The following is a 27,967-nucleotide window of genomic DNA, read 5'->3' as shown; positions in this document are numbered from 1 at the left end:
TTTATAAAAGCTATTTTAAGTTAGACTGATGAATGAAAGCGGTTTAACGCCAAAACAAAGGAGTTACCCGAGCGCACCGGCACGAGCCCCACATGGCGTGACTGCGCATGGTCGGTGCGGGACAGACGGTTGACCAGTGAGTGTCCGGGACACAGACAGATCAGGTGCCCAGGGGACGATGGGTTTGCCTCATATGCACGACCTGTTTTAGTTGCATTCCGTTTGCCTTCGCGTTATTATTATTATTATTATTATTGCCAAATCTGCGGGGTTGATGTGTATAAACGCACAGTGTAGATTTAAATCCACACATTTATTCACTTTCATATTCCAACTGGGCTGCACTGCACCTGATGTCGGCATAGGCACGCGTTTGCAAGGTAAGTGTGTGTGCAAGCGCACTTTTCTGCTTTAGAACTAGACTTTATAGTCCTGCTTGTCTTGCAAGTTTGCATGCAATTAAATGCAAATGACAGTGCAGTGCAACATGCCAGAACTAATCATGTTCCTTATTGTAATTGTTAAGTGTCACTTATTTAAAGGCGTTTAAGTGTCTCTTCACTAGAAAAAAACAAAAGTTCTAGCTAGAACCAAAAAAGCAAAAGATAAAAAATTAAAACCTTTTATTAACTATTAACTAGTGTTCAGAAAATGTGTAGTGGTACAAATGTATGTAGGCTACTGGTGCTTTAAAGAATCAGAAACCAATATACTGACCTAAAGAACCTTTAATAAAACATCATGAACTTTTTAAACCATACAGTCAACTCAAGAACCCTTGCAGTAGAGTTTTTAGCTGCACTGTAAAAATGGAATATTAGCACTAGTTACATGAGCTATTTCTATTTGATCAGAAAGTCTCTTGAAAAGATTTATTTCTATATTTATAACTATATATAGCCTATTTATTTATTTAAATATCATTTGTGGAACCTAATGTATTCATATTGATTCAGTCATATTAAATGCTTTTGACTTGTGATGTACCTTCTAGGTTATTTGGACTGTTTGATTGGTTTGATGGACAGTTACTCTGATCATACAATTAATAGTTGTTTCCTTTATTTTAGGAAAAGTTATATACTTGTGTAGTTTGAGCATCTGGTGATGGTAACCTTTACAGTGATCATCCCACTGAGTGGTGCGGCCTCAAATGTGGGTCGATGGGCATTTGTACTTAAACTGTAAGCTCGTAGATCAAAAGGAATTACAGCCTGACTGACAAATGCGCGTGAAACCTGCTGACACACGCGCACAGAGGCTTTTGTCTTCAGCCGGGACGTGTTTGTTTTAACAGGGCTTCTGCTCTTCTGTTTTAGAGTACACAACCATCTTACTGCTGCTAACTTGTAACAGCGGCGATAATAATAATCCTAATTTGTTAAATTAAACGTTTTCCATTATTCAGGTTTTAGAATAGAATATGCACATGTTGTGTCTCCAAAAAGTATTTGGACACTTGAGCCACACTTAAAATGTCTGAATGTCATTGCATTACATAACAAATACTGAACCAAGTGGCATTTATTTTAAAGAGATAGGTTAATATAGCACACTAGGGCTGCAACTAATGATTATTTTGATAATCGACTAATTTAACGATTATTAGAACGATTATTCGACTATTCGGGTAATTATTGCAACGATTAATCATTAGCTCTTAACCGACTATTCAGCTTGTGCCCCGTGTTAAAAGGTTGTGTTAAATGTGCTTACTAACAATAAAGAGGACAAAATCATCTTTTAAAAATACCTCTAAATGACATTCACTGAATTAAAGGGAAAAAATACTTTTTATTATTTTTAATTCAGTAAAGAAATTCACTGCAAAAAATCATATTGTTATCAAGAGTTCATGTCTTGTTTTCCATTTTAAATTGTCTAAAAATCCTTAAAACAAGATACATTAACTTGAGAAGCAACATATATGATATTAAGAATTGCTTTCAGAGAATGTATCTTGATTATAAGTGTATTTTGTATATAAGTGTTTTTTTCATATGTTTATATGTATACATCAAAGACTAAATATACTTATGTTCAAGATATATTCTCTGAAAGTTCTGCAATCTTATATGCTGCTTCTCAGGTGGATGCATCTTTTTTTTTCTTTTTTTAAGGATTTTAAAATATTTTAAAATATTGTGATTTTTTTATTACATTCAACATTCTCAGATAACAGTTTTTTCTTCGGCAGTATAGCTCTTAAAGTAAATGTACGTCGTTTTAAATGAGTTTTAGATATTTATATTGGAAAACAAGCCAAAACAAAAACAAATCAAAAACGTATTTTGATGCAGTGTATAATGGGGCGAAGACTACCCTCTCACACCTTAGCTCCCCCCCATCCCCCCTGGAATCTACGCCCTTGATTCAATACCTCGCGAGCCATCACGTAATAATTTAGCTGTAGCGAGTGTGCGCGCGAGGGATGAGCAAAGATTCCCTCATACTTTGCGATCTACATCACCTGAAGCTGTTTGGAAAGTTTGGAGTGCATCTGGACTGTGAGCTGTGTTTTCTCTCCTCAGTCATGTGGGAGCTGAAGTGCTGCTCTCATGTGTCATCATTAGAGTTTCATATGATCTCATGTTACGTTAAATAAGATCAAATGACTATTCGACAACGGAAAGACGTTGTCAATAACGTCGACTAATCGTTTCAGCCCTATAGCACACACAATTTTCAAACAAAAACTTGTTAAAACAAGTTTGTTTTAAATGATAAGAATAGAAGACAGATTTGGACTCTCTCTCTCTGGTTGTCACATTAACTGTTCATAGTTAAAGTGCTGAACTTAAAAGATAGTTCGCCCAAAAATAAAAATTCTCTCATCATTTACACACCTTCATGCCATCCCAGACGTGTATGACTTTCTTTCTTCTGCAAAAATATTTCAGCTCTGTAGGTCCATACAATGCAAGTGAATGGGTGCCAAAAAATTACTTAAATATTGATCCGTTTCTCACCCAAACATATATTGCTTCAGAAGATATGGACTGAACCACTGGAGTCGTGTGGATTACTTTTATGCTGTGTTTATATGCATTTTGTACCAGCCTGCTCCTCGTGCACCGCACCCAGAACACAAAATCACAATCAAAGGGCAGAAACTACAGGCAGTAGACCAGTTCACCTACCTTGAAAGCACTCTCTCACGAGTAGTGACCATTGATATGGAAGTTAACTGCAGAATAGCAAAGGCAAGCTCTGCTTTCAGTAGACTGTGCTCCACTGTATGGTAACGTCGAGGAATTAGTCCAGCAACAAAACTAAAGGTCTATAGAGTGGTGGTACTTACTCTTATATGCCTGTGAAACGTGGACTGTGTATCGAAGGCATGCAAGACAGCTCAACCATGTCCACATGGCTTGTCTTCACAGAATATTAGGTATCAGAAGGCAAGACAAAGGACCAGACACTGAAGTTCTCTCCCAAGCAAGTCTACTATCAGTCCACACACTGCTGATGAGAGCACGGACCAGTTGATCAGGGCATGTTATCCGTATGCCGGACGAGCGCATACCCAAGCAGCTCCTCTTTGGGGAACACTCTACTGGTCGCCGCTCGCATGGGGGGCAGAAGAAATGCTATAAAGCCACATTAAGGCCTCCCTGAAGGCACTTGACATAGACACGACCACCTGGGAAATGCTGGCACAAAACCGCCATACTTGGCGCGACTGCATCAACAAGGGCTGTCAAGCTTACGAAACACGGTGTATTGCTGAAGCACAACATAAACACGAATTGCGCTAAGATGCAAAGTCCAGAGCCACCAGTGCAACAATTGCAGTGCCTACACATATCTGCCCAATATGTACTAGGACATTCCGTGCCCGAATTGGCCTAATTAGTCACCTTCGGACACACTGCACTCAGTCTCCATGTGATTAATGGTGTTGAGGTCTTCATCGACAATGATGGACGAACGAACGATGTGCCTTTTAGAGCTTCAATGTTTTGGTCACCATTCACCAACACTGTATGGACCTACAGAGCTGAAATATTCTTCTGAAAATCTTCCTTTGTGTTCAGCAGAAGAAAGAAAGTCATACACATTTGAAATGGCCCTGAGATGGGAAGGTGAGTAAATGATGAGAACATTTTCATTTTTGTGTGAACTATCCCTTTAAGGGAACTTACTTCATACATCTACTAAAATCACCAGTTGCTTAAAAAGTCATTGCAAAAATGGCTCAAAATAGTGAAATTAGAAATCAGAGCATTCCCCTAATGTTAGAATTCGGTTCACGTCTGGTTATATTTAGAAACCATTTCCTAAGTTCTAGGAATGTTCTTTTAAGGTTCCATTTTTATAACCATACACCAATGTTCCCAGAACATTGCAGGAAGGTTTTTGTTTGACAATTTGAAAAGAACTTAAACAGATCGTTATCTAACGGTTATTTTTAGGTTTCACCGAGCACCTTAAACTAACCTTCTCAAAACTTAAAATAACTCAACAACATTTGTTTGCAGATGCCAATGAGTTTGATATGTTGTTTCTCATGTACTGACATTCATACATATTTTAGTTTGGCCTACATGTACAAATACTTTTGGGGTCACTGGACAGTATACAGTATGTGCACACAAAATATACTGCATGTACTCTATATGCATCATTGTTTTTGTTTGTGTTTTTGTTTTCTATTACAAAGCTCCAAAGGCTGTAAACCAAGTTTAAACTGATCTTACCCATGCAGCTTTCCTGGGACTTTTACTCCTTTGTTTGTTACATTTTACTGTGGTTTTGTCCAGGATTAGATATTGCTGTCCAGTTTTCCTTCAGTTTGTTTCCATGCAAAAGGATAGGGCCACTAAATAATGCACAAATGTCAGCAGGGCTGCAGAAGAAGGCAGGCTGATTATGTAATTACGCTGGAGGACTGTGACTCATATTAATTCTGCTTACTTGCCATACAGGGTTTGGTAGGAACTCGCTGAGTTAAAGACAGGCTGCTTTGCCTTGTAAAACTAGGCACACTATCAGTTACCCAATTCTCTGTAATAAATGTACACATCTGTCAAAATGTGGTTGGGTTCTTTTTATGAATGATGGATGATCGGGTATGCAATCGAAGTCCAAAATGCATTGTCCAATTATTCTTTGTATTTTCAAACTCACTGTCTAAGATGAATAAAATTCATATTCTGCAAAATAAATAAGTTAAAAAAAAAAGTCAAGGCAAGCAGCCTCGAATTGTTGTTTATTAATTTATTTTTGTTCCTTTGCAGGATAATCATCTTAGAACTAGAACCATGGATGCAGTCATTCATGTTATGAATGACTCCATAGAGTTTTATAAATGGAGCCTTACCATAGCAGGTGAGAATATGTGTCTCTGTCCATTAATTTCTTTCTTTATATATATTCTTAAAAACATAGTTCTGTTAATGGTTAGGAATTATATTTATAGCACTGTATAAAAAGCTCTAGCACACTGAATTGTCTTAACTGAAATGTGCATGTGTGACACGATGCTCATTTTTTCTTTTTTTTTTTAAACTATCACGTTTTTAAAAAATTGCATTAAAAATGCAGTTCACAGAAAACCACTTGAATACACCTCTACAAAGATGAACATGTTTTCAATTTCTGAGTCAAAATCATTGCCTTTTTTTCTTTTCTTTTTTTTCTGGAACATAAATTCAGTGTCAAAATTTAATGTCTAAAATGTAAGTCGTGTAACTGTCCGAAGACAAAAGCTGAAATTCTTGAAATATTGTTGGCACTAGTAGTTAGGAATAATCTTATATATATATATATATATATATATATATATATATATATATATATATATATATATATATATATATATATATATATATATCTTTTTTTTTTTTTTCTTTTTAACAAATCAGATATTTTGACATTTTTATGAAAGAGCAAATTTTGGTCAGGTCAAAAAAAAAATGTATCTATCTCTCTCTCTCTCTCTCTCTCTCTCTCTATATATATATTATTATTTTATTTTATTTTTTTACCTTGAAAAACATGTTTGTTGTGTACACTCACATGTATTCAAAGTTCTAGTTAAGTATTTTAATACATTTTATTTGATGGTTATTTAATTAAAATTTTTTTGTCATTAAATCATTTTTTGTAGAAAACTTAAAACCAACCTAGAAACAAAGATTACATTTCTATGAACTTGACACATGTTTTAGACTACATTTTTAAAAGATTACTAATTTTATCTGAAAACCTTATTTGTCAATGACCCACGTATGTGACTGTGCATATGTGTTTGTGTCTCAGATAAGCGTGTGGAGAAATGGCCGATGATGTCATCCCCGCTCCCCACCCTGGGGATCAGTGTTCTGTACCTGATCTTCCTGTGGGCCGGGCCCCGTTACATGCAGACCCGGGAGCCCTTTCAGTTCAGAACAACCCTCATTGTGTACAACTTCAGCATGGTGCTGCTTAACTTCTACATCTGCAAAGAGGTCTGATCAACTCTACATCCTGTCAAACCATGTGTCCCCTTTCACTTTATCACTGATTCTCTCAAATATTTCAGAAGATATACTGGCTTCATTCTAGGCTATAAAATAATAGACTGTTGCTTTTATACATAATGGAGTGCAACAGTCTAATTATGAAAGTAAAAAGCCCATTCAGTTTCTCCATAGGGGGAATTGCTTTTTAACAATAACTGGTATAATGATATATGCTTTTGCTGAAGCCATCAGTCCACATTATTTCAGCTTCATTGTTTAAAAGACATGTTAAATAGCAGAATTCCTGGTGAACAACTACACTACCCATGTGTAACACATTCAATGGAAAGGAGGAGGCGAGAACCGGCTTAACAGCATAAATAATATTTAATGATTAACTAAAACAAAAAGACACAACCAAACACATGTGAGTGGTGGTGGCGTAGTGGGCTAAAGCACATAACTGGTTGCTGGTTCGGTCCCCACAGCCACCACCATTGTGTTCTTGAGCAAGACACTTAATTCCAGATTGCTCTGGGGGGATTGTCCCTGTAATAAGTGCACTGTAAGTCGCTTTGGATAAAAGCGTCTGCCAAATGCATAAATGTAAATGTAAACACATACAGGTCAGCTGCCTGTAATTCTCTCTCTCTCAAACTGCAGTCTCCGGTCGGCCTTATCCCTCTAGGGCTTGATCAGCCTGATTAGGGGCCAGGTGTGCATAATCACGGCCCTGCCACATTCTTCCCTCGTTCTTTCAGGCCGGGGAGCCCCCGTCATGATGTACACCACCCCCACCCCCTTTTCTTTGGGGGCGTGCCCTTCCGGCCCCATCTGCTGGCAGGTCATCCCCACCTTCCTGGATCTGGGAGGGGACAAGGGGAGGGAAACAACAATAACAAAAAAAAAACATGGCACCCAACTAAAACAATACTAATATTTAAAAAGAAAGGGGAAGGCCAACGCGGAACGGCAGCAGGAGAGAGAAAGGAGAGAGAGAAAAATAAATAATAATTTACTCGCCGGTTCTCCGATACGCCATAGCCTGGTCCTCGGCCACTCCTCCACCCTCTAGTGGATGACAGTCACGCCTCCCCAGGCGGATCAGAGGCAGTCCTCCGGCCCCTGGCGGACGGAACACCCCGCCGCGTTCCGGTGGAAGGAAGGGGTCTCCCCTGCCCCTGGTAGCGGTCCTCCCACCAGGAGCCCCTCCCCGCTCGCGGTCGGTGGTCTCAGACCCTGCCGCGTTTCAGCGGCTGGTAGGGATCTCCTCTGCCCCTGGCAGCAGCCTTGACTGCTCCAGGTGCTCGGTTAGGAGCCCCTTCTCCCCTCGCGGTCGGCGGATGTTCCTCTGCTCTCAGGCGGCCGGGCTCCTCCGTCCCCCGGCGGATGGTCGCGGCTGCTCCGTTGGGGTGGATGGTAATGGCGAGGACTCTACTACGGCGCATCCCTCCTCCTTCCCGGGTTTTGGCACCAGTGTAACACATTCAGTGGAAAGGAGGAGGCGAGAACCGGCTTAACAACATAAATAATATTTAATGATTAACTAAAACAAAAAGACACAACCAAACACATACAGGTCAGCTGCCTGTAATTCTCTCTCGAACTGCAGTCTCTGGTCGGCCTTATCCCTCTCGGGGTTGATCAGCCTGATTAGGGGCCGGGTGTGCATAATCACCCTCCACCCTGCCACACCACGATCCTAAAGGATCCTAAAGAGAATGATCCACCAATCACCAATTGCGTGAAAACAAACAGCGGCAAAAGAGCTACATAGTGACTGCCCACTCCCATCAAGTCAGTCTCCCTACACTCTCAAACTACTTATATATTTGTATAAATCGGAATCTTTTGCAATAAAAATAAAATAGATTGACTATGCTTTTAATCAACAACTTTAAAATAATAGTTTTATATTTTTCTATCATTTTTAATTGAATTGGTTTTAGTTCATAATGCTACATAGTTTGTTCCCATATTATTCAATAGATTAGACAAACAATGTTTCGACCACTAAGGTCTTCGTCTTCGCCTGTCCTTTTTTACTATGAACTGTAAATCTTTTTGATCATGCACCTGCCCTTAATTGTTTCCACACTACCTCCCTTTGCAAGGGTTTTAGCCCAAGATGTGAGAGTTCAACACCATAGACAGGCCACAGACAGTTCACAGATGTTTGGCACTTGTATCACTGGTTCAGCTAAATGTTGTGATATATTTTACTTTTTACACAGACAATCAGCTTTGTTGCTTGTTTCGCAAGTTGAACTTTTACTGGCAATGAAGGCACACAAAGATGTGCAGGTTATTTACCAAAAGCATAAGTCATAAATAGTAGCCAATCCCTTCCATTCGTCTGTTATAGTATTTCATTATAGACAGTTTTGACCTTTAACCTCTCTTGGTGTTCAAATGAATAATGTGATTCTAATAGAATGCCAGTTTTACTGTATTTTTCTCTCTCTCTAGCTGCTCCTGGGCTCCAGAGCGGCTGGTTACAGTTACCTCTGCCAACCTGTGAACTACTCTAATGATGTGAATGAAGTCAGGGTAAGAAATAAGTCTTTCCTCACACACACCCACCCACAAATTGTACTTAGCTATCTAAATGAGGACATACATAAACGTCTATTTTTTTTCATATAAATCTAATTATAAAGACTACAGGCTAAAGGTCTTTTCACACCGAAGGCGACATGATTATGAGAGGCGAATCACCGACGAATGGCCCTTGCACATAGAGTGACCACCATTATCACATTCATGTCTTTACAATAGGTGACACTAATCGACAAGCAATTTTACCCCGGTAGGGTAGGTGGCTCAACGCACCTTTCAGCTGGTTTGCCCTCCACGTATGACAGATGAGAAGAAGTAGTACTTTACAAGCAGAAAGAAAACATTTGAGAGTTCACCTGCTGGACAAGTAAACTGGCAGTATTATAATGTGTACACAGTTTGACGGGTGATTAGAAAGAATTGAGTGTAAAATTAAGTAATATTAATGGTTAAAACATGTTATCATTTGGAATGCTGATTACATGCCACTGTAATGGTAGCCAGCTAGTACGTGCTGTGCAATGTGTGTAAATCTTACTCCGCTGGCCTCAAGAGGCGCACTAGCGACTGATGCTAGAGACTGTAGCCTCCTCGTTAATGCGCCCGCCTCACATGCTGGAGACGCCGGTTCGAAGCGGGTCGAGCAGAACCGTTTACACCACTGCCAGGCATTCTCTATATTGTGTTAAGTTCATTTGTTTAAAATCAATGCATAATACACACATATAATGACTGTTGTAAAAGATGTTGTCAGTTTGAACTATACTGATTGTATCTAATTGTGTGTGTATCTAAATTTGCGTGATGGCCTTTAAATGCTCAAAGACTCTATATAATGCAAGAAATACAACACCTCACACAACAAAACCATCTTCAGTCTGATCCATTATTAGATACTTTAATTCTTGCCAACGGCAGCTGTTAACGACTATTAACAATTGCACAGAAATAACGATTTTTGAGGAAACACTACCATGTTTTGATGTACAAAGGCATTTTGAAACAAAGACATTAAGTGCACTGCAAGTCATAGCATTAATTTTATTAACATTGGGTGAATAAAAACACTCAAGATCTGTACAGTCATATATATAAAAAAAGTGAAACAAATACAAATATGCTGCAATATACTGTATGTTATATTAGAGATATAAGAGAACTCACGTAAGATTAAATGCAAAGGGGAAAAGAAATACAGCAATATGGAATACATTATGAAGATAATCCATGTAAGATCAGAGAGCTTCTTAAAGGGGATGCAAGGCAGTGATGCAGCAATATCATTTACATGTTAAGAGAACCCATAGGAGAAATTTTTTTTCTCCATTTTTAAGGCATTTGATGCAAATGAAACACACGTCCTTACTGATCAGCCCTGTGTCTCAATCAGCTCCCTAGCTCCCTATGTCTTGAATCAGTATATCGTGAACATGAATTCGGGCACTGGTAAGGGTACTGATCCACTGAACATTGGGACACTTATGATTCAACAAAGTCTTCCTAGCAAGTTAGTCTACTGTCGGCCATATTTGGAACACTCTCAGGAGACTATTTCCAGTCATGTCAATGCAGCTTCTGACTGCTTGAATGGAGAAAGACCAAAATCTCAAAAATGGTTGGTCAAGGTCACGATCAAAGAACATATTTCAAATCAGCAATAAAATCGGACAATACTGGTATCAAGGGCATAGGTTTGTCTTGAACTTTTGGGGGGTTGCAGCATGAAGCATTTATATGTTTCCATTGATAATAGAAATAAAAATGTGGGGGGGGGGGGTAATTGCTTGTTTTGATTATTGGGGGGTTACCTCCCCCCTGCAACACGCCCGGAATCTATGCCCCTGACTGGTATCATTAATTGTGATTCTATACCTCATATTATGCTAAAAAATTATTTTTCCAGTGTGTATAGCTATTGCGCATGCACGTTCTAGAGTTGATTGACAGGTGATGTCTGTATCTAAAAGGTGATTGGCTCTTTTAACTGTAAGGCGGGACTTCCTTTCTACATCCGTTGACAGTTGGGCGCTAGAGCTTCTTGGTTGGGTGTTCCAATTGTTCCCATTCATTTTAATAGAAGTGGCCAATCTCTGCTAAATAATCTCTGGATTCAATCAAATCAAATCAAATCAAATCAAATCAAATCACTTTTACTGTCACACAACCATATACACAAGTGCAATAGTGGGTGAAAGTCTTGGGTGCAGTTCCGAGCAGTCATGACAGTGATGAGACATATACCAATTTACAATAAACATCAGATTTACACATCCCAATTTACAAATCTAATATACACATAATTACACACAACACAATATACAAATAATAATATACAGTGTACAGTATACAATATACACCACCTGGTATATATGTCCTGGAGGGAGGGAAGCTCACTTCCGATGATGTGTCTGGCAGTTCGCACCACCCTTTGCAGGGCTTTGCGGTTTAGGGCGGTGCTATTGCCATACCAGGCAGTGATGCAGCCAGTCAGGATGCTCTCTACGGTGCTGGTGTAGAACCATGTGAGGATGTGGCGGTTCATTCCAAACTTCCTCAGCCATCTCAGGAAGAAGAGGCGCTGATGAGCCTTCACAACGGCCTCAGTGTGGACGGACCATGTGAGTTCCTCAGTGATGTGGACACTGAGGAACTTGAAGCTGCTGACTCTCTCCACTGGTGCTCCATTGATGGTGATGGGACTGTGTTCTCTGTCTTTTCTCCTGAAGTCCACCACAAGCTCCTTTGTCTTGCTGACGTTGAGGGAAAGGTTGTGCTCCTGACACCAGCGTGTCAGTGTGTGCACCTCCTCTCTGTAGGCCATTTCATTATTGTCAGTGATCAGACCTACAACTGTCGTATCATCAGCAAACTTAATGATGGCATTGGAGATGTGTGTTGCCACACAGTCATGTGTGTACAGGGAATACAGGAGTGGTCTAAGAACACAGCCCTGTGAGGCTCCAGTGTTGAGGGTCAGTGATGAGGAGATGTTTCTGTCCATTCTAACCACCTGGCGTCTGCTTGACAGGAAGTCCAGGATCCAGCTGCACAGCGAGCTGTTTAAGCCCAGAGCCAGGAGTTTCACATCAAGCTTGGAGGGCACTATGGTGTTGAATGCTGAGCTGTAGTCTACAAACAGCATTCTCACATAAGTATTCATTTTTTTCCAGGTAGGAGAGAGCAGTGTGTAGTGTTGATGCAATGGTATCATCAGTGGAGCGGTTGTTGCGGTAAGCAAACTGCAATGGGTCCAGTGAGGGAGGCAGCACAGAGCAGATGTAATCTCTGATTAGTCTCTCAAAGCATTTGCTGATGATGGGGGTCAGAGCAACAGGACGCCAGTCATTTTAGCAAGTGATTTTGGATTGCTTTGGTACAGGAACAATGGTGGACGTTTTAAAGCATGTGGGGACCACAGACAAGGAGAGGGAAAGGTTGAAAATGTCCATAAAAACACCAGCCAGTTGGTTCGCGCACACTCTGATGTTACATCCGCTACAGAGACGGAGAGTGAATCAACCTCTGTAGCTTCGGCCACAAGAGCTCTCTCCACGAGGGCAGCGTTATTTCCCTCGAAACGAGCATAAAAAGTATTTAGCTCATCCGGGAGAGAGGCAGCGGTGTTCACGGCGGAGTTTTTATTCCCTTCAACGTCTGTGATGATATTAATTCCCTGCCACATGCTTCTAAAGTTGGTGATGTTAAACTGTCCTTCAGTCTTGTCCCTGTACTGGTGTTTGGCTGCTCTGATAGTTTTGCGGCGTGCATAACTGGCTTGTTTATGCTCCTCCGCATTCCCGGAATTAAAAGCGGAGGTCCGCATATCAAGTGCCGCACGAACATCGCTATTTATCCATGGCTTCTGGTTGGAGTAGATCCGTATTGTTTTGGTCGGAACAACATCCTCTACGCACTTTCTGATGAAACACATTACGCTATCAACGTAAACCTCGATGTCGTCATCAGAGGCGGACCGGAACATCTCCCAGTTCACGTGATCCAAACAGTCTTGTAGCGTAGAATCTGATTGGTCCGACCAGCACTGGATCGTTCTGAGGGTGGGTGCTTCCTGTTTCAGTTTCTGCCTGTAAGCGGGCAAAAGCAGAATGAAATTGTGGTCCAATTTGCTAAATGGTGGGCGGGGGAGGGATTTGTAGCCATCCCGGAAGGGAGAGTAGCAATAGTCCAAAACCCGGTCCCCTTGTGTGTTGAAACTGATGTGTTGGTGGTATTTTGGTGCGATTGATTTGAAATTGGCTTTGTTAAAGTCCCCGGTCACAGTGAACGCAGCCTCAGGGTGCACGGATTCCTGCTCACTTATTCTCCCATACAGTTCCTTGAGTGCCCGGTCTGTGTCGGCTTGTGGGGGGATATATACAGCAGTGATAATGACTGTTGTGAATTCCCTCGGTAGCCAGAATGGTCGACACAGAAGCATGAGAAATTCCAGATCAGGAGAGCAGAAAGACTTGATAGAATGTATGTTCCTCTGATCACACCAGGATTTGTTGATCATAAAACATACACCACCACCTCTGCTTTTACCTGAGAGGTCTTTCGCTCTGTCCGCTCGGTGCACGGAGAACCCCGCGGGTTCGATGGCTGAATCTGGAATCTCAGCAGACATCCAAGTTTCTGTAAGGCAGATAATGCAGCAGTCCCTCGACTCTCGTTGGAAAGAGATCCAAGCTCTCAGCTCGCAGAGCTTGTTGTCCAGAGACTGTACATTTGCCAGTAGAATACTGGGTAGCGGGGGTCGATTCGTGCGACGTCTTACTCTGATGAGAACGCCGGCTCTACTTCCCCTTTTCCTTCTGCGTTTCCGCGGCCGGGCTGCGTGTTTGTAAATAGCGGGTCGGTATTGAGGAATTTGAAGTCTAGTTTACGGTGTGCAATTGCTGAACCAGTGTCCAAAGGTGTTTCTCTGTCATAGACAATAAGGCAGACAACATCCAAGACAAAAACATAAGAATTGTAAACAAAACAAACAAAAAACTGCAATGTTGTGTCGGAGCTTGCAGCGCAGCAGCCATACTCAGCGCCATCTTGAGTACCTCCCTGCCATCTTGAATCACCTGTGACACGTTAACGAGCTCGTGCATAGAAGCACAGCTGTTATTAATCAGCACCATCCCTGTATAAATGACACTATCGTTCATTTTCCTTGAAGATATTCAAACATACAGTGTTATTATAACAGGTAAATGGCACAAATAAAGAAAGGAAAATATATAGTAGGAGTGTATTTTAAACCTTCTTTTAACAACTCAAATGAAAAGATTGATTCACTTTCATGGTAATTACGAATGAAAGACATTACAAACAACATCTCTTTTAAAAAGAAAAATAAGGCTTGGACTTCATAGTTTTACACTTGTGCTCGTTATCTAATGACTTGAGAGACTTCAGAAAACATGACGACGTTTCCGGTAAGGGAACATAGTGAGCAACGATGCTCCCTGGTTTTTACGGTGAATTGTGGGATTTTTAAGGGAGTGAATGTTTCAGTACACTGGAACGATTTTGTGATTGAAAAATGTCCGACTCCCTGATCAGTGCCCTGACTAGGGAGCTGATTGAGATGCACCAGCTGTGTCCAAAACTGTCCCCTATCCATTATATAGGGCACTATTTTGGGTGTCGGCCATTTTGTAGTAGTGTCCGAATTCGTTCCCTACATCTCATTCCCTACATTTGTTCACTCATTCTTACCCACAATGCAATCTGATTTAGAGTGTGCAGTCGATGTACACCTCACCGACGCTATCTTGCCCGTAATCCAACGTGAGGAGGACAGCCATGCAGGGAGAGAGAGCGCGAGTGGGAGAGAGAGACAGATTGGGTGAGCGAGAGAGAGAGGGAGTGCGAGAGATGCCAGTTAATGGCTTCATTTCATTCCTGAAATGCTTTATTTCATGCTGGCTGTAGTGTTTTACTTTTTGACATTTCAAAACTTGATTAAAAATAACATGATAAAATATAGCTATCCAAAATCATACAGATAAATTGAACAATTTATCACCTATTTATATAGATTAAATATTTTATATGTGTTTTGCTATTAAAATGCTAAGTGATTTCTTCACTAATTCACTGAGGTGATATACACTGGCGGCCAAAAGTTTGGAATAATGTACAGATTTTGCTGTTTCAGAAGGAAATTGGTACTTTAATTCACCAAAGTGGCATTCAACTGATCACAAAGTATAGTCAGGATATTACTGATGTAAAAAACAGCACCATCACTATTTGAAAAAAGTCATTTTTGATCAAATCTAGACAGGCCCCATTTCCAGCAGCCATCACTCCAACACCTTATCCTTGAGTAATCATACTAAATTGCTAATTTGGCACTAGAAAATCACTTGCCATTATATCAAACACAGTTGAAAGCTATTTGGTTCATAAATGAAGCTTAACATTGTCTTTGTGTTTTTGAGTTGCCACAGTATGTAATAGACTGGCATGTCTTAAGGTCAATATTAGGTCAAAAATTGCAAAAAAGAAACAGCTTTCTCTCATCAGTCAATCATTGTTTTGAGAATGAAGGCTATACAGTGCTTGAAACTGCCAAAAAACTGAAGATTTCATACAAAGGTGTACACTACAGTCTTCAAAGACAAAGGACAACTGTCTCTAACAAGGACAGAAAGAGATGTGGAAGGCCAGATGTACAACTAAACAAGAGGATAAGTACATCAGAGACTCTAGTTTGAGAAATAGACGCCTCACATGTCCTCAGCTGACAGCTTCATTGAATTCTACTCGCTCAACACCAGTTTCATGTACAACAGTAAAGAGAAGACTCAGGGGTGCAGGCCTTATGGGAAGAATTGCAAAGAAAAAGCCACTTTTGAAACAGAAATACAAAAAGAAAAGGTTAGAGTGGGCAAAGAAACACGGACATTGGACAACAGATAATTGGAAAAGAGTGTTATGGATCTTAACCCCATTGAGCTTTTGTGGGATCAGCTAGACTGTAAGGTGCATGAGAAGTGCCTGTCAAGACAGACACATCTATGGCAAGTGCTACAGGAATCGTGGGGTGAGAAGTCACCTGAGTATCTGGACAAACTGACAGCTAGAATGCCAAGGATCTGCAAAGCTGTCATTGCTGCACGTGGAGGATTTTTTGATGAGAACTCTTTGAAGTAGTTTAAGTACATTTAGCAAATTGTAATAGTAATTTTTCACGTTATTTATGTCCTGACTATACATTGTGATCAGTTGAATGCCACTTGAATAAAAGGTGAATAAAATGGTGAATAAAAGTACCAATTTGTTTTCCATAAGAGCAAAATCTGTACATTATTCCAAACTTTTGGCCGCCAGTGTAATTGTTAACTCAGAAGACGCCGCACATTGGAAATTATACAAATATTCATTTATCGCATGTATGAATTCATCTAATAATCAATGGATGTTGTTATTAATAACTTTAGTACTGAATTACAGTCGCATGAGGGTGCTATGCGCACGTCATGTCTTCTCGGCGCTTAGAAATGCTGCCGAGTTTGAATGGGAGAGCAGTATTAATATTTTAACTATTATGGAAATAAATATTAATGGGTTAAACATGACAAACAGAATTAAGATTAATTGTATATACCATTTTATAAGAATAAAACATATTATTATTATTAGTCATTTTCAGCGCTCCTCCTGGTACTCCATGTAGCCTATACGTCAGAGTCCGAATTCAATCATTTCATTCACTACTTGCCTGATATATGGCACTCACAGACATCCACTATATAGGAAATAGTGAAAGAATCAACAAGTGAGCCATGAGACACAGCTCAAGACTTCCTCAGGAGTTCCTTCAGTGCTTAATGTCGGTGGTCAAAACAGCTTTCTGTGCTTTAGCGCCACCTGTTCTGCTGGTTTTGGGAACTGCAGCAGCTCCTGACACGTGAATCACAGGTCAAATTTTATTGGTTGGGACGTTTCTTCGCAGGGTGAAGAATTTATTTATTTATTTTTTACACACTCATCGTAAAAAAAGCTTTGTTTTGTCAGTGTGCGATTCTGCGCAAACGTTCGTTCTAGGTGTAAAGGGTTCGATAGGAATCCATTGTTTCCGGATAAAATGTTAATCGTGGCGAGAAATTGCTCCGAAGGTTCGCGTTTGGTGTGAAAAGGCCTTAAGGGGCGTTGACACAAGACACTTTTTCCTGTGTGAGACACAGTAGAATGGAACAAAACGCAGGTGTCTAGAGAAAAATTTTACGTTTTTTTTTTTAACTTTACACGGCATCCTAAAACGTGGCTCTCTTGGCACAAGATGCTGAAAAAACAGCGAGACGTGTCACAAAGACATACGCCTAGCATATGTTTACATAGAAAAACTATTCAAAACCAGCAGAGATGATTGCAAGAACGCCTCATGTATGAATGACCCTTACCCTACATACTAAAAAAGAAAAATTAGAATGAAATTTTAAACATTTTTTGAATAAAAAATCTTTTTAGTCGTTGAGCATGGACATGCATCGACATTTTGAGGGGCTGTAAAGCTTTTTGAGGCTCAGTCGCTTCAAAAAATTTCTACCGGGGTTGGGGGTTTGGAATACAATTGGACTGTTTATTTTTTTTAGCCCTGTGTTACGTTTTTATGCTCAACTAAACAAATTAATTACACTTTTATCAATGGAGTAGGTAGGCTTGTTAATGTATTAAAGTATTATGCTTAATAATTAAAAATTATAAGACAAAAATGTAAATGTTGGGATAATTTGCACTATACAGGAAAATTGATAAAAAATAAATAAATAAATAAATAAAAGTAGGTTTAGATTACCTGGCTCAAAAACTTAATTGTGGATAAGAAATAGGATAAATGCGGAATGCATTGTGTTGAACAGAAGAATGCACAACTGTAATGTGTATATGGCTATGTGACAATAAAGTGATTTGATCTGATTTGTAATACAATTCAAAATATTTTCTGATCATTCTTTGTATTAATGAAGTACAGGGAGGTTTGGTTCATAATAAAAAAAATTTAGTGTGCGTATAATCTGAGTCGGCCTCTGTAACACATTGGGTATTATTATAGTCATTATAATTGATTATTAAATTCCATAATCGATGCATCAAAGTTTCATAATATATTGATCCATTTTTACACACCTAAATGCTATTATTAAGCATAAAAAAGTCATTTAATTTTGGTGTGAAAGCTTTCATTTTGGGTGGCATTTAAGGGGCACCTCATGCAAAAGGGCAGGGGCTCGAGCCCCTAGAGCCACCCCCTATGAATGTTGCTGCCTTTGAGATTGTCCCTGATGTCTCTGATGTCCCTTGTCCAGTTTTGCCTGCAAAGTATTGCTATTACTACAGCTGCATTAAGAAAAGCTTTTTATTGTTAGGATAAAAAAAAATAAAAAAAATATACAAAAATATTTATATGCTTTGTTCTATCTTAAAACATGTCCCCAGAAATCCCCAAAGGGAGTTTTCTTTTTTTTTTCCAATTTAGTGAGCTTCTGAGGACAATTTCTTTTCTCCAAAGTAAACCCACAGACACAGTACAGTGCACACACATATAGAAACAAACTGGAACCATGATCTTACAGTCTCTCAGTGCTCTGCTGAAAAGAGTATTTTATCATATTTTAAGGTAATAGGGGAAAGTTGAGGAGAGTTCTGTGACAGGCTTAACTGTGATCAGGAGGATGGCAGTACAGAATCCCTGGATACCCATTGTACTGACGTCGGTTAGAACTTCCTCATGCTGTCGGCTTGGCATGTTCCATGACCCTCATTGGCAAGCTGTGTTCCCCTGGTGACGTGAGGACAGAGACAGTGTCAGTACTCTCGGCACGTATACATATATACGACACGCCTCCTTATTTGTGGCGCTTGGAACCAATGCACTTATACGGACCTAGGAAGTAAAATAAAACTACTCTGAACTGCGTACTACATGAACTGCAACTGTTTCATAGTGTAAATCAGCGTCAGTATGCTGAATTCACACCCTGTTCTCGATACAACTAAAACTATAAAGTTTAACATAAAAATATAGATAATAGTTTAATCATTCTGTGCCATTGGGTCATTAAGGGAAATAGCAGTGGATGGATGGATGGATGTTTCTTCAGTTTCAACCAGGCCTACATCGTTTATTTTTGGCACTTTTTAAATGCCTTTTATGTCCAAATTTTACTGTTTTAGCCTTGTCCCAGATGCAGATGATATTTCGATATTAAACTATGAAAATTCATTATAAAAATACAAATTATTGCATGTCTAAAACTATGATAATCTAAACAAAGTGAGTGAAATAAAAAGAAAACATTTCAATATTTAATTCTGTCATTCTCCCCCTTAAAATTACATGTTTTTCTACTGTTGTGTGCCTACATTGCTATAGTCTTTCACACAATATGCACATTTACTTTCCAAGCAGCCATATCACTCTGTAGCTCAAGACTGGTTGCCCACTGAAGCTAAGCAGGATTGAGCCTGGTCAGTACCTGGATGGGAGACCTCCTGGGGAAAACTAAGGTTGCTGCTGGAAGAGGTATTAGGGAGGCCAGCAGGGGGTGCTTGCTCTGTGTGGGTCCTAATGCCCCAGTATAGTGACAGGGAGATTATACTGTAAAAAAGGCACTGTACTTTGGATGAGATGTTAAATTGAGGTCTTGACTCTCAGTGGTCATTAAAAATCCTAGAGCACCTCTTGTAAAGAGTAGGGGTGTAACCCTGGTATCATGGCCTCCTAATAATCCCCATCCACTAATTGGCTCTATAACTCTACTCTTGCCTCTCCACCAATAGCTGGTGTGTGGTGAGCATACTGGCGCACTATGGCTGCTGTTGCATCATTCAGGTGGATGCTGCACACTGGTGGTGGTTGAGAAAAGTCCCCTGTTCACTGTGTAATGTGCTTTGAGTGTAGTGTCAGAAAAGCGCTATATAAATGTAACATTCATTCATTCAGTATTTATTATATGAAAATGTTTTCTATCAATTTTCCAAAAGTGCTACTGTCTCACAGTTGTGCCGTCATTTCCATCACATCAAACTATTTTGCTCCTAACACGATTTGTCAAAAGTTAGAATACTTTTAAGTCGATAAAGGTGTCAGTGATGAGCATGCTTGAGATGAAATATGACACAAGTAATGTTTGAAGAAAACAAAGAAAATAATTTTTATTGGGTGTCATTTACAATCAAGCTGTAATTTTGCCAAATAATGTAAAAAGTGTGATAATAACTTGCTGTTTGATGGACGCATACCCTAAGTAACTGATTTTGGTAATGCTGGCCACAAAATATAGTTACAAATACATATTATGATAAATATATTACTTTAACACAGAGGCCTATGAAATAAAATATTTTACCAGGTATTTCCATTAGGTGCAACTTATGAATAAATGAAAAACAATGCAAAAAACAATGGAAAAATTGTGCAAAAAAGATTTGCATTTTGGAACAAAATAATAATAATAATAATAATAAAATAATTGGAAGATGACAGGAAAAAAGCCTGTGATGTTCTCCCCCTTAAAATTACATGTTTTTTTTTTACTGTTGTGCGCCTACATCGCTATACTCTTTAAGTTTCATACAATATGCACATTTACTTTTCAGACATTTTAATAAAAACAGAATATCTATCATTTTAGGGACACGTTGCCTCGTGCACCCATTAGTATCTGACTGTTTCTAAAAACCTCAACTGTTTAGATGCAGTAGGCCTACCACTTTGATGTTCGCGTTTGATGATGTTGTAGCAATCGTGGGTGATACTTCTCTTGTTGAGCTCCAAGTTGAGTGCAAGTGACTTAAAACGTCCTGTCCTGCGCGCGTATGTGTGTGAGTGAGTGAGTGAGTGAGCAAGCGAGTGAGAGAGAGAGAGAGAGGGAGCTGCACTCCATCTAATCAGCTCCAATTGCAATCAGGTTTTAGAAAATCACACCGAGATTGAAACATTTTAATGTCAAATTGAATATATGCATTACTACAGCATTTATAATAACCAAGTTAAACATCATATTAAATCACATTGTTTTAAATAAGACCCCCAAGAATGCTCAAATCAGCTTTCCAGGGGGTCTCCTGTTGCATCCAGGGGATTTTGAGACCCCTAGACCCTCCGTAATTCACACCATGCGTTTCCTCGCAATAAGTTTACCATGTCTTTACAACAGTAACCAGTTATTATTATGGTTTCACTATGAATATCAAGGTTAAAATATGGTTACTCTAGTAAAACCATGGTAAAATTATTGTGAGGGATTGCCAACTATTGCGAGGGAATGCAAAACTTATTGCAAGCAATCACAAAACTTATTGTATGGGATAAAGCGTATTGTAAGGGAACGCAAACTATTGCAAGGGCATGTAAAACTTATTGCATGGGACCGCAAAACATATTGCAAAGGGATCAAATGTATTGTGAAGGAACGCAAACTATTGCTAGAGCACGCAAAACAATTTCAGAAAAAAAAAATAATAATAATTCCTGCCCTGTTGACATTGTCATCAGGCAAATGTAAAAAAAAATTGTGAGTGTGATAAATGTTTTAAAGAGACTTTACTTTCTTGACGTCCACAGTACTAAAAGTGTCAGAAGTTGAAGAAACACACTGACAGGCATTGTAATATATCAGGCTGTGTCAGTTGTGGAGATACCTCATTAAGATTTACTCTGTACCTGCAGATAGCGTCGGCTCTGTGGTGGTACTACATCTCTAAAGGGGTGGAGTTTCTTGACACAGTGTTCTTCATCATGAGGAAGAAGTTCAATCAGGTCAGCTTCCTGCACGTCTATCACCACTGTACAATGTTCATCCTGTGGTGGATCGGCATCAAGTGGGTTCCTGGAGGGCAGTGTGAGTACACACGCACCCACCCACACACACACACACACACACACACACACCGTAGACTTTCATTGTTTTATATACAAAGCTAATAATGACTAACCTTGACCCAAACCCTAAAAGAAAACGTAATACATTTTAGAATGCAAACCAAAATGTGTTATAAATCATTTTTACAATTGAGGATAACCCAAGCATTCACAATTAGTAGCCAAGAAACTCCCCCCCCCCTTCCCCCAACCCTCCCCCAGCAATATAAATGTCCCCCATTGTTCTTTAATTAAGCTAATTACTATAGACTAACCCAAACCCTAATCCTAAACCTAAGCTTAAACCTACGTCAAAGAGACATATTTCAGCGAAGTCGTCCCCTAAGCATGGTTACATAGAAATACACACACACACACACACACACACACACACACACACACACTCATTCACATATGTACAGAGCACTTAATACTTAAACAAGCAGTCCAACAAGCAGTCCATGAAATCATTCATACACACAACCTCTTTATATTCTGTATGCCCCACCAAAAGCACTGAGCATTTACAATACATTAACCCACTCTGTTTTCCCGGGAAAAGTAAGTTGTAGATCAGCAGAATGGAACTGGTAGAATTGGGTTGAACCTATTAAATTATTTCTCATCTCCCAACTTTGTTGTACCTTGTATATTGTGGAATGGCCAAGGAAATATCGAGAAGAAAACAGAGGAACAGTGTGGGGATTTAAAAAGAGGGGAGGAAGGTTAGAAGAGATTAGGGGGTTGAGGAAGGGGTCAAAGGTTTGGAAGGGTACAGATGGCTGGAAGAGAGGTGCGAACAAAGGATAATGATTTGAAAAGGGCGGAGGTCTGCTTTAAGATGAATGTAGTCGTATCGACAATTTAATTAACTCTTTATGTTACAGTGTCAGTGTAACAATAGAAATGTGATATCATAGACAGTTTCGCAACATATCATATGAAGCACATGAAATTATTTTTTAACTTATATAAGGAAAACCAAATGGCTTCTCAAACATTTTGAAGCAATTTGCATTTGTTAAATGTGTTTATATAAGAATAGTTTTTACCATGTGGAGACAAATTGACTTATATTCCATATTTAACACATAATTCAGGAACTCTAGTATTTATCAAAAGCTTTTTTGTGTGTGTGTGTGTGTCACCTTATAACTAACTAAACCTCCTTTCTTCTTTGCAGCCTTCTTTGGCGCTACAATTAACTCAGGCATTCATGTGCTGATGTACGGTTACTACGGCCTGGCAGCGTTTGGTCCAAAGATCCAGAAGTACTTGTGGTGGAAAAAATACCTCACCATTATTCAGATGGTAAATAAACACACTCATTTCACAACGTGCCTCTTAATCCTCAAATCAGAGTATCGAAGAACATAAATTTGGTAACACTTTAAAATAAGGTCACATTTGTTAATATAAGTTAACAATATAAGTTAACATGAACTAACGCTGAAAAAATACTTTTACAGCATTTATTAATCTTGTTTAATGTCCATTTCAACTCATTTTTTAAATCAAAAGTTGAATATTAACATTAGTTAATGCACTACGAAATATCAAGAACAATGAACAATTGTATTTTTATTAACAAACAATAAAGGTGAAGTATATCATTTCTACGCTACTAGCGCCACCGAACAGAATTGCAAAAATAAAGGCCCTCATCTGCTGTTGTTCGAACCGTCAGATAGTCCCGCCCCCAACTCTAAGTGGTCTAAGTGGGTCGCTCTAAACAAACACAGGAATTGTATAGTGCAACAGAGACAAAGTGTTTACAGTTTTCGAGAAAATTAACCTCTGAATGACTTGTAGTTGTCTCTGCATTTTACTTTAAGCTGGGATAGAAGGAAGTATTTTAACACTGCAAAAGTTACATACTTCAGCTTTAACAAAGATTAATAAATGCTGTAAAAATATTTTGTTCATTGTTAGTTCCTGGTACCTAATGCATTAACTATGTTAACAAATGTAATGAGCCTGGCAATGAATGAGGATCTAAATGCAGCTTTAACGAAACAAAAGAAAAACAAAGTACTCAGAATATAAAGGAACAAAACACAGGGGGCCAAGTAAAGAGCATAACAACACATGTGCAGACTGACAAAGAAACCAGGGGAAACAAGGGCTTAAATACACAAGGGCAAACAAGAGAATGAGGAACACCTGGGGAAAACAATCAGGGGAAAACCAATCATGAAAATAAACTACAAAGGACTACAAAACTAACAGGAAACAGGAACGGGGAACTAAACAAGAATTTCAAAATAAAAGTCTAAGCAAAAAAAAAAAAAAAAAAAAAAACAGGGAATACGTGACACCTAAAGTGCTAGCATATATTTGATTGGCTAAAATTAAATGATGCATGGAAAATGACCATCTTGACCCTACTGATTTGGTCGGCTTATTTTAATTTAACTGTGCACAAAGCACAAGATAAAGAGTTCAAATGAACCCATTTCACATTTCTGTGTTTGGAATATGGAAGTAAACTATATTGGAGAAATTTCTATAGAGGTGAATGGGAGACCACAGGAAATATAATTTTTGCATTCCCATTTGCTCCAACAGCAAAAATAAAAAACATTCACATTTTAATGACTTTTCAACAGAAAAGAAAAAGGAAAATGGAGAGAGTTTGTTTACGACAGTCAGAAGATTTATTTGAAAGCCCATCCCATCAGTGTACTATTTCTTTTCTTTTATTTTTTTTTATTTTTTAGTCTAAAATAATGTAAAGTATAGTGATATAAATATAATTTGAAAATGTAAAATAAAGTTTGCCAGATTTACACTGCTAAAATAAGGTGATACAAGTAAATCTAATTTGTTAAATCAATTGAGTAGGGGTTAAAAAAAAATAAAAAAAGAAAAATAAAAAGAAAATAAAAATTAAGGGTCTCAGATAAGATTACTTTTATTCAAAAAATTATATATATATATATATATATATATATATATATATATATATATAAAATAATTAAAATAAATGACATTTTATTATTATATTATTTTCAAATTAATTTTATTATTTTTATTATTAATTCAATTAAATATTTAGAATGAGTTATATTAAAATAATTTAACATAATAATAATAATGCTAAAAACAGCTAAAAATTAAGATGTACAGCATATAAACTGATTTCATATTATTTTAGTTCCACAACTTTTGTTGTTATTGAAGAAAATACAGTTCTTGAAACTTCTAGAATCACAAAATCAAATCTATGTACACTTATAGCTTCTGTTATTAAGAGTTTTGAAACAAACTGCTCATTATTTTAAGGCTTTAAATATTGTCTTGGAGAGTGGAAGGCCTGAGAATTATTGAAAGAACCTAAATGGAATCAAATCACTGTCAAAGCAAATATTTGCATGAGTAAAGTTTTCACTTTTTGCCATTATTTTGCTTTTGTCCTTTGTTTTGCAACTTGAGCCAGTCAAACTAGGCTTCACATTCACTTACTCAAAAGTTTGTGAAATTTGGTAGATTTTGCAGATGTCTCTTTGCTTTGTTTTTAGATCCAGTTCCATGTCACTATTGGCCATGCGGCCCATTCCCTCTACACGGGCTGTCCATTCCCAGCCTGGATGCAATGGGCTTTGATTGGCTACGCCGTCACATTCATCATCCTCTTTGGAAATTTCTACTACCAAACATACCGTCGCCAGCCACGTCTCAAACCATCCAAATCTGCTGCCAATGGCATCTCCATGGCAACCAATGGCACCAGTAAAGCACCGTTGGTGACGGAAAATGGAAAGAAGCAAAAGAAAGGAAGGGCAAAGCACGAATGAAAAAAAGGATGGATATGGTAGGATGTGATGAAGAGATGAAACCCTGGGTACTGTGGGCTTCGAAAAGGGGACTGATCTCACAACCTCTATGTTCTGTAATTGGTAAAATGTCATTTTTGTGAACTTGATTGAATGGTGAGCATGTTAGGAGGGAGATATTTCAAACTAGGGACATTTGTAAGATTCTTAAGAAAGTGTTGGAATTCTCTTTTTAAGAATCTTACAAACGTTGTTCGGAATATCTCCCTCCTTAACTTGGAGCCGCAGTTTAGATGATTCAAACATCGCCATGCATTCCAGTTTGATCCAATCTAATATTCCTTGGCTTCCAGTGTGACATCACTCTAAAATGTTACAAATGTCAGTGGTTCTCAGTCCTGGTACTCAAGGACCCACAGTACAGTCCTGCACATTTTGGATGTCTTCATTACTTAACACAACTGACTGAACTTTCAGCTCATTAAAGGAGCCTCCAAGGCTTTGTTCACACTGCATGGGAAATCAGATTTTTTCTTAAATCAATTTTTTTAGACTGACTGTTCAAACTCCAAATTATGCATGGCCAGATCTGATCTGTTTTCTGTGCATGAACGCATGAAATCTAAAGTCAGCATTCAGACTCAGTACGTTTCCATGCACAGTAATAATCAAGCTGTGCGATTCTCACGAAACCTGACAAGACAATGTCCTGGTCCTATTTTTTATTTTTTATTTTTTTATTGATTTGGGGTTAAATATGACCAGGATGTTTTCTTGACAGGTTTTACAAGGTTAAATTATTGTTTTAGTTAGACAAAATTCAAACCTTTAATGTGCATGTAAATTTACTGTCTGAGACACATTGACAAAAATCTGATTTTATTCCAATTTCAAACCACAAACGTCAATCAGATTTCATGTGTTTTTCCCCTGTTAAAACCACCAAAAACTAAATGGATTTGAGTTGGAAAGAAAAAAACAAAACAACATTTTGATGTGTCAGAAAAGGGAGACCAATGTGCAGACCAGAACTAAGAACCACCGCCTTACGGTATAACTGTATCGTAATAGAAAGCTACTTTGAGATGTTTGATTGCATCTGAGGGGGCTGCGGGGAGGATACACTATTTTGCACTTGTTTTAACCACATAATTACTGTTAAATATGCTTTTCTATTAAATATGCATCCACAGAAACCTATAGCTTACTGTCTTAATGGTCTTATTTTATGCGAGTAGCTGATGGCACAGAAATTACGTACTGTAAATGCCAGTAGCTTTGGACTAGTATCTTCAAATACCCCTCCTCTGGTTTCAATGGCTGCCAACTTTCTTGACACTCTTGAACAGATTTCACACTAGATTAGGTAACTAAGGAATCAGTGCCATCAGTTTAATCCCACAAACTAGGTTTCATAGAATATATTAGACCATGGAGAACTATTACTATAGTGAAATAATGGTGTTTTTACCAATAAGAGATTTCTAAAGTGGCAGTAAAATGTAATAATACATGTTTCAACATGTTACCAACTGTCCAGTTGTGCAGTTGGTGGGCTTATACGTGTGCGTCAGACAACTAAACAATATCTAGCATTATTTTCGTTTTCATTTCACCAGACAACGTCCTGAGACAGCATACGGTAATGATGGCGTCACAGCATTATACTCAGGTAGTTTAACGTATTTTTTGACCCGCATGTAAAGTTGGACCGACTGTTTTTAAAACCATGTAGTTTTATGGAGTGTATAGGTGCACTATTGCATTATATTAATTTTGCTATTTGAAAGTTCACTTTTTCTCTGTTCACTGTGTTACCTCAACCCTAGAAGGTAGAAAACAGAACGAGTCTCCTAAATCATGTCACCATAACTAAACTCTGTTTTCTCAACCGTAAACTGTTGCAGTATGCTGTTTATCTCTGTATGAATACTCACGAATTCAAGCAGGTTCTTATGCTCAGTGGATGTATTTCTGATTTGCTAATCATCCTGTATGCTACAAGAGGTTCTTAAAAATGTCAATGTTCCTCTAATAATTAAATGATTAAATCAGCTGCTACAGATTTGAATGAAATAAACAGGATGTCAACCTCTCTTTATGTCTGTCTCTTTCATCTGTGTGTTGGCTTAATTGCTAAGGCAAGTATCACTATTAAACTGCTCATACTTAAGGGTTAGAGCACCTAGACACTTGAGTTTATGCTGCATCTGAGAATGCTGCGGATGCATTGATTTCAGTGGGGTTGGAAGGATGGAGAGAGAAAACGCATGGGTTTTAAAAATCTAGTTTTAATCATTTATGATTTTTTTTTTTTT

General features: G+C 38.5%; 1 protein-coding gene across 1 annotated transcript; it reads left to right on the top strand.

Moving 5' to 3' along the window:
- The first annotated feature begins 110 nt into the window (after nt 1-110).
- LOC127418818 (elongation of very long chain fatty acids protein 4-like) lies at nt 111-27,740 on the top strand. Its single transcript, XM_051659665.1, has 7 exons — nt 111-380; nt 5,241-5,331; nt 6,265-6,452; nt 8,916-8,996; nt 21,682-21,853; nt 23,057-23,184; nt 25,395-27,740. The coding sequence occupies exons 2-7, from the start codon at nt 5,265-5,267 to the stop codon at nt 25,668-25,670; spliced, it is 912 nt and encodes a 303-aa protein (XP_051515625.1). The 5' UTR covers nt 111-380; nt 5,241-5,264; the 3' UTR covers nt 25,671-27,740.
- The last annotated feature ends 227 nt before the right edge of the window (nt 27,741-27,967 follow it).

This window comes from Myxocyprinus asiaticus, chromosome 28, assembly GCF_019703515.2.
Source record: "Myxocyprinus asiaticus isolate MX2 ecotype Aquarium Trade chromosome 28, UBuf_Myxa_2, whole genome shotgun sequence".
NCBI lineage: Eukaryota > Metazoa > Chordata > Actinopteri > Cypriniformes > Catostomidae > Myxocyprinus > Myxocyprinus asiaticus.
Note: the sequence above shows the minus strand (reverse complement) of the source record. Positions and strands in the feature narration are given on the sequence as shown.

What these genes read in the sequence shown, in the direction of transcription:
- LOC127418818 (XM_051659665.1), top strand. Translation starts at nt 5,265, where the DNA reads ATGGATGCAGTCATTCATGTTATGAATGACTCCATAGAGTTTTATAAA. An exon ending in ATGATGTGAATGAAGTCAGG is followed by an intron (nt 8,997 to 21,681) that starts GTAAGAAATAAG and finishes CTGTACCTGCAG; the next exon opens with ATAGCGTCGGCTCTGTGGTG. An exon ending in ACCTCACCATTATTCAGATG is followed by an intron (nt 23,185 to 25,394) that starts GTAAATAAACAC and finishes CTTTGTTTTTAG; the next exon opens with ATCCAGTTCCATGTCACTAT.